This window comes from Epinephelus fuscoguttatus, linkage group LG19 (genome assembly GCF_011397635.1).
Source record: "Epinephelus fuscoguttatus linkage group LG19, E.fuscoguttatus.final_Chr_v1".
NCBI classification, from domain to species: Eukaryota; Metazoa; Chordata; class Actinopteri; order Perciformes; family Serranidae; genus Epinephelus; species Epinephelus fuscoguttatus.
Window position 1 is genome coordinate 1989377 of NC_064770.1, and position 19351 is coordinate 2008727.

The 19351-nt window shown below is 44.2% G+C and overlaps 1 protein-coding gene across 1 annotated transcript in view; it reads right to left on the bottom strand.

The window, feature by feature from the left end:
• The window catches only part of scpep1 (serine carboxypeptidase 1), a 69018-nt gene that overhangs the window by 33708 nt on the left and 15959 nt on the right, over positions 1 to 19351 (bottom strand). The window contains exons 4-8 of the mRNA XM_049560264.1: positions 15181 to 15336; positions 14167 to 14241; positions 8165 to 8225; positions 7481 to 7518; positions 7267 to 7395 (exon numbers count right to left, since the gene is read on the bottom strand). Coding sequence (XP_049416221.1) covers positions 7267 to 7395; positions 7481 to 7518; positions 8165 to 8225; positions 14167 to 14241; positions 15181 to 15336 — 459 coding nt within the window. The remainder of the gene's footprint in view (positions 1 to 7266; positions 7396 to 7480; positions 7519 to 8164; positions 8226 to 14166; positions 14242 to 15180; positions 15337 to 19351) is intronic.

Sequence of the window (19351 nt, forward strand, 5' to 3'; positions counted from 1 at the left end):
TCCGGTTCTCGGAAAGTGAGGAGCCACATCAGGGAAGCATGATCTGTCCGCAGGAGGAAAGACCGGCCGTAGAGGTAGGGCCGAAAGTGGTGAAGCGCCGTGATGACTGCCAGTAGCTCGCGTCGGGTGACGCAGTAGTTGCGCTCAGCTCGATGTAGGGCGGCTGTAGTAGGCCACCACTCTTTCTCCTTCCTCCCTCTCCTGTGACAGGACCGCCCCCAGCCCGTGTCACTGGCGTCTGTGTCGACGATGAAGCGGCACCCCGGGTCGGGGAGTGCCAGGATGGGAGCGGTGGTCAAGGCTTCGCGCAGCCGAGTGAAAGCAGCCTCGCAGCTCGTTCCACTCGAACTTCCGCCCCTTGTCAGTGAGGCGATGTAGCGGGCTGGCGGTGGATGCGAAGTCGCGCACAAAACGTCGGTAGTAGGAAGCAAGACCCAGAAAGCTGCGCACCTCGCCAACACTTCTGGGGACCCGCCAGTTCTGGACTGCCTCCACCTTCGATGGATCGGTGCCCACGCCGTTGGGCCCCACCACATGTCCCAGAAACTTGGTCTCGTGTTGTAGGAGGTTGCACTTCTTGGGATGTAGGCGCAAGCCCGCCCCCCGAATGGCGCTGAAAACCTGACGCAGATTTACCAGAGCCTGCTCGAAGTCAGTGGCGTGGACCAACAGGTCGTCGAGGTAGACCACACATTGGCTCCGGGGAATGTGGGCCAGCACTCTCTCCATCAGCCTCTCAAATGTGGCGGGAGCGTTGCAGAGGCCAAACGGCATCACCTGAACTGCCAGAGTCCCTGTCCGAAGGTGAAAGCCGGGGCGGTCCTCTGGCGCTAGCTCCACCTGCCAGTAGCCACTTCTCAAGTCTAAAGAACTGAACCATCGTGACCCTGCGATGTGGTCCAGGGCATCATCAATGCGGGGCAGGGGGTAGGAGTCTTTGCGGGTTATTGCATTCAGGCGCCGGAAGTCCGCACAGGACCCCCACGTACCGTCCTTCTTCCGCACTAGGATAGCAGGGGAGGCCCATGGGCTGGTGGAGGGCTCTATCACCCCTGCCGCGGACATGGTCTGGACCGGCCGCTCGGCGGCCTCCCGCTTAGCGAGCGGGAGTCGATAGGGGCGTTGGCGAATGGGAGCGGCAGTTCCTGTGTTGATGGTGTGCTGCACCAGCCCCGTTCTGGTGCACTCATCGTCTCTGGCAGCAAAGATGTCCAGGAACTCTTTAAGCAGATCCCTCATTTGTGCGCTCTGCTGTGGGTCTAGCTGCTCACTGCTCCGCTGCGTCTCACCCTCCTCTTCTCTCGTCGACGTTGGAGAGGTAGGGTCTCCGTTCCAATGTGGATGACTCTCTTCGCTACATCCACCACGGCTCCCCAACGTTCCAGCAGGTCGAGGCCGATAATGCAGGAGTCTATGATGTCAGCCAGCCAAAACTCTTGCTCCGTTTCAGTTTTTCCGGCCCGCACCCACAGGCTTTGCTTCCCGAGCATTTTTGAGAGTCCCCCTGTCACGGACCGGATCTTGCTGGAGGTCGGAGCCCACCCGAGCGACTGTCCATCGTCCGTCTCCGGCAGAACCCCTGGTCACACCAGGGAGATAACTGCCCCCGAGTCTACCAGGGCTCTGCAGGCGTGTCCATTGAGGTGGCAGGACAGGTATAGGCCATGGACGTTGCCCAACCTGCCGATTTGGTTGATGTTCTCAGTAGGGGATTTGGTTGGTTGACTGGGGGGCAAATTCCCCTCTGTGCCCCCCAGCTCTAGTTTCCCGAGCGGTCGGGGGTGTGGCGCCGGGGTGCAGGCGCGGGGCAGTCACGTGCCATGTGTCCCGGTTCTCCACAGCGGTAACAGACACCTGGGGTTTGACGTGCCCGCAACCTCCTCGGGGGCTGCCGTGGACCTGCTGGAGCTGGGGAGGGTTGGGCCTGGCAGACAGCCCCTCCCTCGTCATCATCGCTGATCTCTGCTTGTCGCACCTGGGGTCTTGCCTGATGGCGGGGTGTTAGGACAGTTTCAACCCGCTCTGCTTCCTCCAACGCGGCCTGGAGAGTCGTGGGTGACCTGAGGCGGAGGTGTTCCCTAAGCTTCTCAGGGGTGAGCCCCCGGATGAAGGCACTCAGGGCTAGCTCGTCACGTGCAGATGGGTCGAAGGTTGGGTAGCCCTGCTCGGTATAGTAACGCACATCTGCGGCATACGCGCCCAAAGCTTCACCATCTGCTCGGCGCCTGTGAGCCAACTGGTCTCTCACCTGGTCAGTGGAGGTGCGTTTTCCAAAGCGTCATTTTAGAGCCATGGTCAGGGATGAATAGTCACTTAGCTCCTCTGGTGCCACGTCCATTAACACCTGTAGTGCATTTCCCTCCAAGGCCAGGACAATGTGGCGGCCGTCTCAGCATCCCATCAATTCATTAGCTCTGCCACCTTGACCTGAGCGAGGTAGGGTTCCAGTGGTGTGATACCTGCATATCGCGGGAGCTTGTAGACATTCCGCAGAGGTGGGTGTGACGGCGGTGTGGAGGCGGCCCCTCCCGTCCCAGAGGACGAGCCATGTACGGCCGATGAGCTCTCCATGCTGCAGCGGTGGACGGCGCCTCTCGTTGCGGCCGCCATGCTCGGCGCGACCGGCGAGCTCTCGGAGTGGTGGGCGGAGGCGGTGCTTCTCGTCGCGGGTGCGGGGAGACGCCGGGCACTGGAGCCTTCCTGGATGGGCGGGCGAGCTCCGCCGGGGTTGTGCTCTTTGAATTTACACTGCTCGTCGAGGCACGTTATTAACTCCGTTATCCTTCCGTATTCTCGCTCTATTTCCTCCATGGTGGGTACGTTAGCTAGCTAGCGATCCCACTTCTGACACCAATGTGACGAGCGGCAGTTTGAAGTTAGTCAACACCGGATTTCTTAAAACTCAAAGCTCCCTTTTATTGGTCGTTCCTGAACATCAACTGAGCGTGGCATCCTGCAACTGACGTGAAGCCGTCTTAACACATACCCCGAGACTCGAGGGAACAAAACTCTTCTGCATGAGACTCACACACAGGCAGATTGAACACTAAAAAAAAAAACATGCCTCTCAGAGCGCACGAAACAACAACAACAAACACTTCTCCTGAACACTGTGCATTCTGGGTAGAGCCCTTAATGGGACCATTCAACATTTTACAGTTCATTTATCACAGTCACATCCCCAGTCGCTACAATATTCAGTGCCACATTACAGTCTGCACAACACTGCACACTATGACAAAGCCTGTCATGTTTAAAAAGTGACGATCTAACTCGCTCACTGCGTACCTGTAGAGACAGACATAACAGCATGACGTCACCTCTCTCGGACCATGGCGACATTTCTTTTAGTGTGCGTCCATAATTGTGCGTTTGTTCTTAGAGCTCATATGTCTCCATCAGAGCTAGCTGCCAGGTTGTCATAGAGTGTAATACTGTTATTATTGTGTCATGGTAGTTAACGCTTATACAATTCCGTTTGCTTTTTTAAAATTTCAGCCGACTTTTTTTTTTACTCGGTCACGGAAGTCATTTAAAATGCAGCGTAGCATAATACTTAAATTAAAACATAGGCTACTGATGTAACACTCAAATTAGATTTTAAAAAGTGCAAGTACACAAAAAACTACTCAATTACAGTGACGTGAGTAAATCTAAGTCCTTGCTTCACCTCTGTAATGATCCAGTGGCTATAGGTGCTTGGTTTTTATTTACATATTATTAAGCGTATTTTGAGAGCATTTTCCGAGTTAGATTGTCACTTTTTAAACATGACAGGCTTTGTCATAGTGTGCAGTGTTGTGCAGACTGTAATGTGGCACTGAATATGTTTGTAGAATTGTGGAAAAAGAACAAGAAACATTATATGTGTGGGTATTTTCAAGGCAAGCCAAGGGTAACCAGTTGTCTCAGGTCAGCCCAAATCAAAATGTTACCTGGATGCTGACGTAATTTACTAATACCTGAGGAAAGCCGTGCGCTCTGTGAGTCTCAGTGGTTCACACAGGTAGACGTGCGGTTTTTTGTTATATCGTCTTTTGGTGACGTGAAATCGAGTCCGGCTTGAGGCAAATTTGTGGCGCTGACTCGCCATCAGAGGGAGTACCAGTAGAGCAGCGTGCTGGTGTTTACAGAGACATGGCTGAACGCGGAAGTGCCAGACACGATCACCGCGCTGGACGGATTCAGACTCATCAAACACAACAGAACAGCGGACAGCGGTAAGAGGAAAGGAGGAGGGCTGGCTGTGTTTGTGAATGATAGATGGTGTAACTCTGGGCACATCACTATCAAGGAACAGCATTGCTGCAGGGACATTGAGCTGCTGGCTGTTGGCATGAGACCATATTATCTACCCAGGGAGTTTTTTCATGTTATAATGGTAGCAGTGTATGTTCCCCCGTCTGCTAAAGCTGAGTCTGCTTGTGACATTCTCCACTCTGTTACAAGTAGGCTGGAAACACAGCACCCTCAGGCCCTCCTTCTGATCTCTGGGGACTTCAACCACGCCTGTCCATGCACCACCCTGCCCACCTTCACCCAGTATGTTTCCTGTCACACCAGACACAATAAAACACTAGATTTATTTTATGCCAACACCAAGGAGGCATACCACTCACCCCCCCTGTCCCCCCTGGGAAAAGCTGATCACAACCTGGTTCATCTTCTGCCTGTCTACAGACCTCTGGTGCAGAGGGAACCAGCAACCACCCGCACTGTGAAGAGGTGGTCTGATGAGGCCGAGGAGGCCCTGAAGGACTGCTTTGAGACCACTGTGTGGGAGGTACTCAGCAATTCCCATGGGAAGGACATTGACAGTCTGACATCATGTATCATGGACTACATAAACTTCTGCGTGGAAAGCACCGTACCCACCAGGACTGTACGCTGCCTCTCCAACACCAAACCCTGGATTACTTCAGATATAAAAGTTCTCCTGAAGGAGAAGCGGAGAGCTTTTATATCTGGAACCAAGGAGGAGCTGAAGGCCGTGCAGAAGGAGCTACGGAGAAACATCAGGCGGGGAAAGGAAGAATATAAAAAGCCGGAGGAACAGCTGCAGCAGAGCGATGTTAGCAGAGTCTGGAGAGGTCTGAAAACCATCTCAGGACACAAATAACCAGACTCCCAGGCCAGAGGCAACCAGAAGTGGGTGAATGATCTGAATCTGTTCTTAAACAGATTTGATCAGTCTGCCCCTCCCCTGGCCCAGACATCACGGGCTGTAACCCCCCTCATCCTCACCTTCACCTCCCCCCCCACCTACACTCCTGGCACACTGCTTCAACACCTCCCCCACCCACGATCCCCCGGACATCTCACCACCCCCCCACTCCTCCCCCCACCACATCACCTCCACCCCCCATCACACAGCCCCCCTGCTCCAGCTTATCCTTCACGATCTGTCAGGTGAGAGATCAGCTGAGGAGAATAAAGACGAGGAAGGCTGCGGGTCCAGACGGCATCAGCTCCAGGCAGTCCTGCGCAGACCAACTGTGCGGGATAGTTGAAACCATCTTCAACCTGAGCCTGAGGCTGGGGAGAGTACTACAGCTGTGGAAGACATCCTGCGTGGTACCTGAAGGACTTCAGCAGCTTCAGACCGGTGGCATTAACATCGCACCTCATGAAGACTCTGGAGCGCCTAGTACTGTCTCGTCTCCGCCCCGCAGTAGGCCCTTCAATGGGCCTGACTGATATTTCAGAGTCCACCTCAGTGGATGTGCTGCTGACAAACTGGGGAAAGTGCTCCCGTCCACTCGCCTCTGGATAACGACCTGCAGCAGCCAGTCAGATCCCTCCTGAGTGTGTTGACATGGTGACAGAAATCAGAGAATTCAATGACCCACAGAAGGAGAAGTACTTCAGGAAGAGATTCAGAGATGAAGAGCAAGCCAGCAGAATCATCTCCACATCAAGACATCACAAAGCCTCCACATCATGTGCCACATCCCAGTCTTCTGCTGGATCAATGCTTCAATCCTAGATCATGTGTTGAGAGTAATTGAGATAAGGGAGTTACCCAAGACCAAGACAGAAATGTACATCCACTTTCTGGTGGTTCATTCCATAGCAGGAAACGTCAAGTATCATGGAGGAGCTGAAACAGATTCACTCTGGAACACAGAGACCAGCAAAATCATCATGTCTCTGGGAAAACTGGCTTTTGAGCAGCTGCAGAAAGGCAACCTGGTCTTCTGTGAATCAGACCTGAGAGAGTGTGGCATCAATATCAGAGCAATTCAATTCAATTTCAATTTTATTTATAAAGCCCAATATCACAAATCACAATTTGCCTCACAGGGCTTTACAGCATACGACACCCCTCTGTCCTTATGACGATATAGCACATTTTAATCCAATGAATATAAAGTTGTTTGTGCCAAATTTAAAGAAATTCTCTTAAAGTGTTCTTGATATTATGTTCACAAGAATTAGATAGATGCAAGGTCACAGTGACCTTGACTTTTGACTACCAAAATCTAATCAGTTCATCCTTGATTCTGAAAGAAACTTAGTACTTGATTTGAAAAAAATCCCTCAAGGCATTCTTGAGATATCGTGTTCACGAGAATGAGACAGATGAGGCCACGACCTTGCCCTTTGACAACTAAAATCTTCCTTGAGTCCAAGTTTGTGCCAAATTATAAGAAATTTCCTGGAGATATCGCCTTTATGCGGATGGGATGGATCGAAGTATGTATGGATGGACAACCTGAAACCATGACGCCTCCAGCCATGGCTATTACATACACAAAGGCATAAAAAGGACATGGTGGGGCCAGGCTAACTGTTTCTTCCTGCCTCCAGCCTTTGTGCCAGGTTAAACTTACTGTCTGCTGACTGCATATATACATTTGCACTACAGATATGAGTGGTGTTGAGTTTTTCATCCAACTTTGGCAAGAAAGTAACACATTTCCCAAAGTATGCTTTTAACACGAAGGGATGTTATGTAACTGCCAGTGAAACTGAATACTTTCTGCTGATGAACAGGGAGGTGTCCTTTTGAAAATATAATGTACATTAGAAAGAAAGGCTTGTCACAGATATTAAATGAACGGAAATAAATCGATGCTCTAGCCACTTTGAGAATTTACCCTAAATGTGAGGTAACTTTAGCTTATTAAGTTATCCTACCATGAACAGCTTTTTGTACTGATATGCACTATAAATAGCTCACTGTAGCTCACTATACAGTACAGTATGAAAAAGTAACCCTAAAAGCATTAAAGAGCGCTATTGATCCTCCTGTGTTTTACCAACCTGCTCCACCACCGTCTCAGCCACAGCCCACAGCTCTGTGGCTTTCTCAAACTGCTGCTGCTCCACAGCTTTCTTCACCGCCTCCGCTGCACTGTTGACATCTGTCAGGCCGTAATCATCCAGCAGCGACTACACAGCAGAGGAGCCACAAAAAACTCAACAGACAAGACATTTTTAATATAAACTTTTTCCTATAGTTTGTTACTTAGCCTACAGTAGTGTAGAGGTACGGTCCCCAGGTCATGACAGAGTCTGTGGATAAAGCAAAATTCTTATTGTGAGCAGTCTGGTCATTGAACGATAATTCCTGCTGTATCTTTATAAAGACTCTGATCCATGCAATGCATTAAACATTTTTTTCTGTTTATCTGTGATTGGCTGTTGTAAGTATAATAACCACAATATACTCCTGAAGAATTCCCCAAAATTCCTTTCAAAAAAGTGGTGTTTTAATTTTCTCTTGCCAAGTCTCTCCAGTAGTAGTGTCTGTAGCTTCTATTCCACATACAATTATGGTGGATCAGCCCCCAAGATGCCCTGAGTACAACACAATGTGTCACCAACAGGCTATGCTTGTTTTTAAATGAAAAGTGTGATACAGATATCTGTGGTTTGATCACTTCCCCATTCCTCAAGTAAAACAAGCAGATATTTCTCAATATAGGCAAGTCCACTGAAAAAAATCAGAGTAACTGGATTTTAACCAAAGACATGGGAAAGCTACAGTTTAACTTGTGCAGATACCCTGTAGATATACTTGATTGCTAAAAAAAAGTTTGAATGCTTTGCCATTGTGTGATGTAAATGGATGTTTCTTTTCCAAAATCGGAGCATTCCAGTGTGGTTGTTTCTGTTGAACAGGTACAGAGGTTGTGGTACAAGACTGACTGATACTGACCCACTGGGGAAATCCAAGAGTCTCCAAGTGCCACACCAGCAAAGTTACATTTCACTGTCCCCTAGAAATGAGCAACAAAATGAGAAAATGTCTACATAGGTGGTTTGTATTTTCTCCACTTTCTTTAGAGGTCTTTTAGGGAACCATAGGAACCACGAACATCCACACAAAATAACATATCAGAAATGTCACAGCCTCTAATTCAGTTACAGTGATTGGATGGCAATTTCAAGACTTTGTAATGACACTTTGTGATCATTTCTTCAGTAATAAATGGCTTGCTTCTGTTAGCCTGGTAAGACCATCCTGATGACATAAGCTCAACATTCTGTTTCGCTCTCTGTACAAGTCTGGACTCTGTGCTGCTGCAAACACTTTCAGAGTACTTGTGTGACACTGAGTGTTCAGAGACATTAAGTGTTTTCAGAGACATAGACATGAAAAAGGATTGAAATATCTTGCCCCCCATTTAAAATTAAAATTGATAATAAACAGTTAAGGACTTTAGAATATGTTAAAATTACTGTTTTGATGTCCTCTATGTGATTTCTATTATTTTCTAGCAGGTCTGGTTGTGTCTTAAATGGTTGGAGCACCTGGTCAGCAGAGGGCGCAGTGTGTGTAAGGTATCAATGACTGACGCCTGTCACTGGTAGAGTGAGACGTCAGATCATCATAGTAGTAGCAAAGAGCATTGACACCAAGGCTGCGGTCGGAAAGTCCCTATCGTCTATTCCTAATCACTATTCCTTGACCTCGGTGGGAAACGTCACGAGGTCAAGGAAAGATGAGTAGGAGAATTCATAAGGATTTAGGAAAAGAGAACCGCGGAGCTGAGAAAATCCGACCGCATTTACGCTGGGGTACGTCATCATGCGACGGCGGATGTTATTGACATATTGGGTCTGCTGTGGTGAAACTACAATGTTCTGAAGATGGACTACAAAATGCACACGATGAGAACATATGGGGCGTACGTTCTCATCGTGTTGTTTCATGCAGGATATATAAACGTGGACAACACGGTGAAAGATACTGTTTAATTACTAAGGTCGGAATTGAATTAAAAAAAGGAATATAGGCTGCCAGCCACAAAATGAAACGAAGTTGTTACATTGAGAATGTTTGCTCACGCTCACCCATCTGAATCCCAAGTAGTAAAATGAATTGATGATATTACTAAAGGCTGGCAATGCAACAACGCTCAGATGAATAAATGACTGATGCAAACTGACCATATGTTACGGTGCGTGTCCCCTCCGTCCACAGCTGTGTTCAACTTGTTTGTTTTGTAACAGGATAAACAAATATTAAATGCATTATTTTGTTTGTCCGTGTGAATTAAAAAAAGAACGGAAATCCACGTGCTTTTTCCATTTTCTTCTCCAAATGGGCAATTGTAGTAGAAATTAGACCACAACCAGTAAATAACTTGTGTTTGGCCTTTATTGTTAAATCAATATTATGTGCCCCTACTGCACAGATAGACAGATAAATAATAAATAATAATATTAATAATAAAAGGGACGCTGCTGTGCCTCGTGCGTAAATGCGCACAGCGTCTCTCTTTATGGGGAAACGCGCTTATTGTTTCTGCTGCGGGGTGGGATGGGGTGGGGTGGGGTGCTCGCTGCAGGTATTTAATAACCTCAGGCAGATATCTTTTAACGTTACAGTCTTTTGTATTTTTTGTTATGATCCTTCCACTGTAGCTCTGCAGGGAAACACTGTACAGGGGAATAAAAAGTGGGAAGCAGTAACTTCATTGATTATTTAAATCTCCAGATACGCCAAGTATATGCACATTTACGCACGAGGCACAGCAACGTTACTTCATTGATTATCTATCTATTTTTTTTAGATTCAATTTTATTTATATAGTGCCAAACATCACAACAAAAGTCATCTCAGGGCACTTAACACATAGAACAGGTCTAGATAATACTCTAATAATGATCTATCTATCTATCTATCTATCTATCTATCTATCTATCTATCTATCTATCTATCTATCTAGGCCATAAGCATAGCCGATGCCAATGTTTTGAGATGCAGTAGGGGCAGATAATATAGATATAACAATAAAGGCGAAAAACAAGTAGGTTTCTGGTTTTGGTTTAATTTTTATATCAATTAGCCATTTGAAGACGAAAATGGGAAAAGCACGTGGATTTCCGTGTTTTCTCATTCACACGAAAATCGGAAAATTAAAATGATGCATTGTATATTTGCATTTTTGTTTATCCTGTTATAAAACAAGCTAAACAAAGCTGTGGACGGAGGGTACACCAATAGTACCGAAACGTTCATAGTTCGCATGTAAGTTTAACATAATGTTGAAAGTTGAAAAAATATATATGAACAGGTTATGGTATGAGACGTATAATGCTTCATAAACAGCGGTAACTTAGATGGTGATCTCCTTCCTTTCTCGGTCATGTTGATCTTTTTTCTTTTCTTTGGCCCAATTCCAATCCGATCTCTTACAGACTCACTGACTTAGAGGCGCGTTCATGTTAAGTGCATGAGTGTGTGAGGGCTGTCCCATTGTCAAATCGTCAAGTCAGTGAGTCAGTGAGTGAGCCCTTTATGCCCCCTTACCGTAGGTCAGCATCAATGCGGACTTACGGTAAGGAAATTACCCACAGTTCATAGCGTTGTGACGTCAAATACAGGGGTTGCCCTCGGAACACCGGAAGTGTTGTAAAAAAAAACCGAAAACACGGTTGGCAGATATGCAAACGGTAACATTATGGAAAGAGAGCGAAAAAAACTGATAGATAAACAATGAAACATTACATTAACAAGGATTTAAGATGGTACATAAACACATAAGAGTCAGAGGAATACCAGAGGAATATGCCTATGGCTATCTATCTATCTATCTATCTATATAGCCTATATTCTTTGTGTATGGAATATATGCTGACAATAACCGATAAATGATCACACCCAGAGCCGCCAGTGTCAACAACATTTTGTAGAGAGGGGGATAAGTGCTGTCCCATTCCTATTTGTAGCATCCGGAGCCCTTTCAGACTCTCACACTCAATCACTTACAGCTGACATCAGTTAAGTCAGTGAGGGTTCAGGGCTTGAGTCTTTAGGGGCCGGGTCATTTCACTCAGCTAGGAACCTTCCTAAGTAAAAAAGACTTTCCGAACGCAGCCTAAGAGGCGAAGCTCCGTTGAAAACATATATATATACATATATATATATATATATATATATATGTATATATATATATATATATGGCCTCTTGGACCATTTATATCAGAACTGATTACTGCTTTAGCATTAAAATATATCATATTAAAATAGCCTATATATTATTATTATTATTATTACTATTACTATTATTACTGTCCCCTTACTGCACAAACTGTAAATAAATCTTTATTCCTGACTATGTGACGTCACCATTAATGTGTTTCTAGTTAAAATATTAATTTTTTTTTTTTTTTGGTAGATTGGTTTATGGGGTGATTTTGAAGGAGTAATTAAGTTAACATTCTCACAAGTGGATGTAATATGTAAAGATGCCATCTAGACCGTTTTTCTTAGTGTTTTTTTTTTTTTTTTAAAGTCTATATTTTGCTTTACAAAAACGTAAAAAAGCAGCTGTGACCAAGCTATCACGAGGTGAGTAGCATTGTAAGCATAATTAATAGCGATATACTTCAGTTTGTCTGTGTGTTTTTGTATGCAAGCGGGTCTGCTGCGGTCTGCTGACAGTCCAAAATGGCGGCAGTAGGACAAAACCATGGGCGAGTCTGTTGCTATGGGGCGTTCTATTGAGCTCCGCCTCTGGTAGTCTCCACATTTAAGACTAGACTTAAGACATTCCTCTTTGATAAAGCTTATAGTTAGGGCTGGCTCAGGCTTGCCCTGTACCAGCCCCTAGTTAGGCTGACTTAGGCCTAGTCTGCTGGAGGACCCCCCTATAATACACCGGGCACCTTCTCTCCTTCTCTCTCTCTCTCTCTCTCTCTCTCTCTCTCTCTCTCTCTCGTATTCTATTACTACATCTTGCTAACTCGGCCATTCTGGATGTCACTAACTCGGCTTCTTCTCCGGAGCCTTTGTGCTTCACTGTCTCTCAGATTAACTCATATCACAGCAGTGCCTGGACAGCGTGACGTGTGTGGTTGTGCAGCTGCCGTGGTCCTGCCTTCCTGAGGTTTCTACCGTTTTTTTTTCCCCGTTAAAGGGTTTTTTTGGGGGAGTTTTTCCTTATCCGCCGCGAGGGTCATAAGGACAGAGGGATGTTGTATGCTGTAAAGCCCTGTGAGGCAAATTGTGATTTGTGACATAGGGCTTTATAAATAAAATTGATTGATTGATTGATACTAGTGCAGAGAAACACAGACGCCAAAGAACTTGTTACTGTTCCTACAGGTAAGATAATCAGAAATCATAAACAGAACAACACATGAAAGTGATATGACAAGTGTTAAAGCCTTAGACTGTGACTTTGATGTGTAGTATGTTCTAACGTAACTTTGAATGGAGATGAGCGCACCGAGTAATGGCGGCCTGTTAACTTCCGCTACCCCACCGGATCCGTGTCAAGTAAGTCAATATGGCAGGCAATGCTAATGATATTGGAAATGGGTGATGAAACTGTCTTTAAAAAAGGGAGAAATGTACAACAGTGAATTAAATACGATTAGTGAGGTTGGTTTGAAGTTAGCCCTTGCTAATGTGTGGTGTGAAAATGTGTAAAACCCTTTATTGTGTATGAACGAGTGGAGGCTATTAACACAGATGCTAACAATAAAAACCCGCTTTCACTGCGGCTCTGACTAATTGCAGGCCAGGAAGACAGTACATAATTTCCAGTTACAGAACAAGAGCACAAAAGATGCGTTTTGCTACAAATTGTCCTGTTGTGTTACAAAATAAGAGTTTACATGAATGCCATGATTTCAGTATTGAAGTTCATTCATATTTTTGGTGACCGTTGAGTTAGAGAGAATAATAAATACTAATGATTTAAAGACAGTAATAAGTTAAAAGGTTAAAAAGTGAAACAGTTAATGTGATAATAAATACAGATTAAAATAAGTTCACTGAATATAAATATTTGTAGTTAAAAAGGTGTTGGTGACATGATTACCTAACTGTAACTTGAATGCTTTTGATGTGTTTGAAATGTACATAATATGTGTTTGAAATGCGCCTGTCATTAGTAGAGTGAGACGTCAGATCATCATAGTCGTGCAGAGAAACACAGATGCCAAAGGACTGATATTGTGCTTGTTACTGTTCCTACAGGAATAAAAAAAGGTTAATATGCTACACGAAGAATCGGCCACCGTGTCATTCTTAGAAGTGTAACACTTGCCTTGATAGACAAACACCTTCGTCACCAGTAGAACTAGTTAATAAATCATGCTTCTGCCAGTCGGAAGAATGGTGAAAACATCTTTTCCTCTGAGAAACTCACTAAGTGCATACTCTTGTTCTTGTTTAATTGTTGTTATTGACTCTGTTTCTGCAACAACTTAACGTATTACAGTGTTTACTCTGCTAATGTTAGAGTTAACGCTTGTTGCTTCCCGAGCCATCATTACTGTTCTGCAAGCTGCGGCCTGCCTTTTACATCATCAGCTATACCGCAGTCCCTGACTGACTGCTTTCATTGTCAACTACTGTGCGGATCCCTGATTTGATTTTAATTTCTGGAAAGTGTTTGGACCTTCACCAAGTCCAGACTGATACAGAGAGTGAAACAGAACACTGAGCACGTGTAAACAGGATGGTCTTACCAGGATACGCTATATCTAATTGTACTTGCTGTTATTATACTACAGAAGTTCAATCTCCTTTAAGGACACATAAACTATTCCACATCAATTTTCTGTCTTACAAGAATGCCATTACATTGTTCTTTGTGTCATGTGTTTTATCCATCACATGACAGTTGTTTGACATGGGGACTTTCCGCTCACATGGAGCTGAGGAGGATGTTGAAAAGAGAAGTAACATTCTGCTCTCACCCTGGTGAGTTCCAATGAGATAGCAGCTGCCATCTTCCCTCCGTAAGACTCAGAAAAGATGTAGAAGGGGATGCTCTGCACAAAAGAAAATCAACTTACTGAAAAAGAATAAAAATCAAAGACTGCTCATTATTACAGTGATTAATACACACAGAGTTCACAGCTTATGTTGGTTGTTATTGCTCTGGAGTTTGTACTGATGAAAAATAAACTGTAACATTTAAAAAACTTAAATCTAGCTGGCAAACATTAGGCAGCCGAGCAAGGTTGCTCTGGGTTGGCCAGTATAAGCAAATATTACAACAAGTGCAAATTCACAATAGCTGCCTATTAAACATGTTCTATATATACTGCTCATAGAAGAAGCTGGCTAGAAAGAGCACATTAGCACTGGCATCCTTGCACATTTGTGTGAAGTTTTATCATAAGTTTTATCATTTAGCATAAGAATTTTTGAGTTATTGCCAAAAACATATTTTGTGAGGTCACAGTGACCTTGATCTTTGACGACCAAATTCTAATCAGTTCATTTTTCAGTCCAAATGAAAATTTGTGTCAAATTTGGAGAAATTCCTTCAGGGTGTTCTGGAGATATCAAATTCACTAGAATGAGATGAGTGAATGGTCACAGTGACCCTGACCTTTGACCACCAAGTTCTAATCAGTTGACTGTTGAATCCAGGTGAACTTTGTGCCAAATATGAAGAATTTCCCTCAAGAGGTTATTGAGATATTGCGTACACAAGACTGAGACAGACAAGGTCACAATGACCCTGACCTTTGACCACCAAAATCTTATCAGTTTATTGTTGAGTGCAAGGGGATATTTGTGCCAAATATGAGGAAATGCCCTCAAGGCGTTCTTGTGATTTCACAAGAATGGGATGGGCCGACGGACACATGATGTATGGTTGGATGGACAACCCGAAAACATAAAGAGTCTGGATACTGCTATCCCCGATGCTGAACCATATGAAGTGTTGGGAAACAGAATGTAGTGCTGGACTGATGTACCTGGAACTCTGCCCTTTCTGTAAAGAAGTGTTGGAGCAGCACCAGCATGTCTGAGGCAACCATGGACACATTGGTAGCATAGCCGTCTGGCCTGTCAGTGTAGCTGAAGCCAGTGCCCACAGGGTTGTCTACAAACAATATACTGGCTGCCTGCACCTGAAAAACACACACACACACACACACACACACACACACACATACACACGCACACACAATGTTGGATTTCCTGAATTTGAATAGACTTACACAATACCAACCTCAAAGTTACAATCAGAGTAGTCTGTGGTAAATATGCATTAAAGAACTTCAATCAATCAATCAATCAATTTTACTTATAAAGCCCAATATCACAAATCACAATTTGCCTCACAGGGCTTTACAGCATACAACATCCCTCTGTCCTTTGGACCCTCACAGCGGATAAGGAAAAAGTCCCCCAAAAAAAACCTTTAACGGGGGAAAAAAACCCAGCAGAAACCTCAGGAAGAGCAACTGAGGAGGGATCCCTCTTCCACGACAGATAGACGTGTAATTGATGTCGTACAGAACAGATCAACATAATAAATTAACAGTAATCCATATGACACAATGAGACACAGAGAGAGAGAGAGAGAGAGAGAGACAGACAGACAGAGAGAGAGACAGAGAGAGATGCAGGACAGACGGTAGTGACAGTAGCTTACAACAACATTATGAAAGTAATAATATTATAATTAATAATAATATATTAATATCTGATAGTATACATGTGTGACAATAATCACATGTGTGTAATAACAGTAGAAATATGATCACGTTTCTTAGTTCCTGTTAGTACACGTGCTGCTGCATTCTGAATTAGCTGGAGAGTTTTTAAGGACTTACTAGAGCTACCTGATAATAGAGAGTTACAGTAATCCAACCTTAAGGCAACAAAAGCGTGGACCAATTTTTCTGCATCTTTTTGGGTCAGGATAGGCCTAATTTTCGCAATATTACTTAGATGAAAAAATGCAGTCCGTGAGGTTTGTTTTAAAAGAGAATTAAAAGACAAATCTTGATCAAATGTTACTCCGAGGTTTCTTACGGTAGTGCTAGAGGCCAGAGCAATGCCATCTAGAGAAACTATGTCATCAGATAAAGAGTCTCTGAGTTGTTTCGGGCCAAGAACAATAACTTCAGTTTTGTCTGAATTTAACATCAGGAAATGGGTGCTCATCCAGGTTTTTATGTCTTTAAGGCAATTATGAAGTTTAGTTAACTGATTACTTTCTTCTGGCTTCATAGATAAATACTACTGTGTATCATCCACATAACAATGGAAATTTACAGAGTGATTTCTAATGATGTTACCTAAAGGAAGCATATATAGAGTAAATAGGATTGGTCCGAGCACAGAACCTTGCGGAACTCCAAAACAAACTTTAGTACATATGGATGACTCATTATGAACGTGAACAAACTGAAAACGATCAGATAAATAAGATTTAATCCAGCTTAGTGCAGAACCTTTTAGGCCAATTAAGTGTTCCAGTCTCTGCAGTAGAATTTGATGGTCAATTGTGTCAAACGCTGCACTAAGATCGAATAAAACAAGTACAGAGACGAGTCCTTTGTCTGAAGCAATTAGAAGGTCATTTGTAATTTTAACTAGTGCTGTCTCAGTGCTATGATGCACTCTAAATCCCGACTGAAATTCTAATCTAAATATATATTAGGTCTTACAACTGTGTTTGAGGTTAGATGGGTACTATCTGAGGACAGGAGGTCATGAATTTTGCCTCTAATAGTTAGAATTTTGTCATTAAAAAAGCTCATAAAATCATTACTGCTAAGGGCTAAAGGAATACAAGGCTAAATAGAGCTTTGACTCTCAGTCAGCCTGGCTACAGTGCTGAAAAGAAACCTGGGGTTATTCTTGTTTTCTTCTATTAATGCTGAGTAATAGTTTGCTCTGGCATTGCGGAGGCCCCTCTTATATGTTTTGAGACTGTCTGCCCAGATTAAACGAGATTCTTCCAGTTTTGTTAATCGCCAATTCCTTTCAAATTTTCGCGATATTTGTTTTAACTTACGGGTTTGAGAATTATACCAAGGAGCGAACTTTCTTTGCTTTGTTAACTTCTTTTTAAGAGGAGTGTTGTACGCAGCGAGCCTATGGCACTATCGACAAGATGATCAATTCGGGAGAGGTTAAAGTCGGTACGGGAAACCTGTTACTGAAGGACATGGTATTGAATTTAACGACAGAGTAATCGTTTCCTTAAATTTTGCGACAGCACTATCTGATAAACATCTAGTATAGTAACTGTTGCTGAGTGGTGTGTAATCGAGTAAAAAGAAATCAAAAGTAATCAAATAATGATCCCATAGCAAAGGATTCTGTGGAAAGACTGTTAGGTTATCAATTTCAATTCCGTGCGTCAGAACTAGATCGAGGGTATGGTTGAAACAGTGAGTGGGTTCATGTACACCCTGACTGAAGCCAGTGGAGTCTAATAATGAGATAAACGCAGTAGCCAGGGAGTCATTATCAACGTCGACATGAATGTTAAAATCACCTACAATAATAACTTTATCTGATTTAAGAACTAAACTGAATAAAAACTCTGAGAATTAAGAAACAAATTCAGAATACGGGCCAGGAGCACGGTACACTATAACAAATAAAAGTGGCTGCGAGGTTTTCCAGGTCGGATGTAAAAGACTAAGAACGAGGCTTTCAAATGAATTATAATCTAGTTTAGGTTTAGGGCTGATTAACAGACTAGAGTTAAGAATGGCTGCAACTCCCCCTCCTCAGCCGCTGCCTCGAGGAATGTGGGTATTATTATGACTGGGAGGAGTGGATTCATTTAGACTAACATATTCATCTGGACACAGCCAGGTTTCGGTGAGACTGAGTAAATCAATATGATTATCTGAAATTAATTCGTTTACTAACACTGCTTTAGACGATAGAGACCTGATATTTAACAGTCCGCATTTAATTCTCCTGTTTTGTCTTTCTGTCACAGAAGAGGTTTTAATTTTTATGAAGTTGTTATGCACAACTCCTCTTTGTTTAATTTTAGATTTAGATAATTTAGGTGGTCGGGGGACAGACACCGTTTGTATAAAACTACGTCGCCCGCTCTGGCCCCAGGGATACATTTGACTATGGCCACTAGTGTTGCTAACTTCACGTTCCTCAGAATAGAGTTTTATCCTCAGCGGGTGTGTCGCTGAGTGGGGAAAAGTGGTTGGAAACATGAACAGGCTGGTGGTGAGCCGTGGGCTTCGGCTTGGAGCTGTGCCTCAGGCGAACAGTTACCCAACCTCCTGGCTGAACGGGTATTACCGGAGGACCGCTGAAGGCTATGCTATGTGGCTCCATACCGGCTACAGGAGGCTGGCTAACTACCGCAGCTACTGAATGGTTTTCCATGGTGCGGAGCTGCACTTCTAATTCACTAAGCCTCGCCTCCAACGCAGCAAATAAGCTACACTTGTTACAATTACCACTGTCGTTAAAGGAGGCAGAGGCATAGCTAAACATTTGGCACACCAAGCAAGAAAGAGCAGAGGGAGAAGCCATCACTAACTGTAAAGCTAATGTAGCTACCAAGGCTAGTAACGTGCAAACAACAGCTAAGAGATTAGCAGGGAAGTCGTAAAAAGGAGGAGAGCTATAAGTGCTTAAACAGAACTAGTGTGGGTTAAGACTTGAAGTAGATGTTAAAGCAACTGAAGTTAGAAAGCAGAAAGCAGGCTAGTAGAATTCACTAGAGCAGCACAGAGACGCTGTCACAGAAACACCGGAAATGACACAACTCGCTTACCGCAATACGTCAGCACGTCAACTTACACACACAATGCAGGAAATGACTCACTGTCACAAATTAGCCTCGCGTCACCAGGCTCTTCACATACGGCGAAGAGCCTGGTTTCCATTCACTCTGAATTTTGTCTGGATTCTGGTTCCGGTCTAGAGAGCGGATCCGGAATTCACCAAATTCACCAAAGTAAAACTTTAAATTCTGGCGCGCCATCGATTTCCGTCTCCAGTTTCTCCACGTTGGAAAGTTGAATTGGAAAAGAAAGAAGAGTGAAGACTGTCGCCACGATCGATACATTTTAAATCATTTAAACATGGACATACAACAGTCTGATTTAGAAGAGGTTCTTCAGGAAACTTGGTTGATAGAGCATG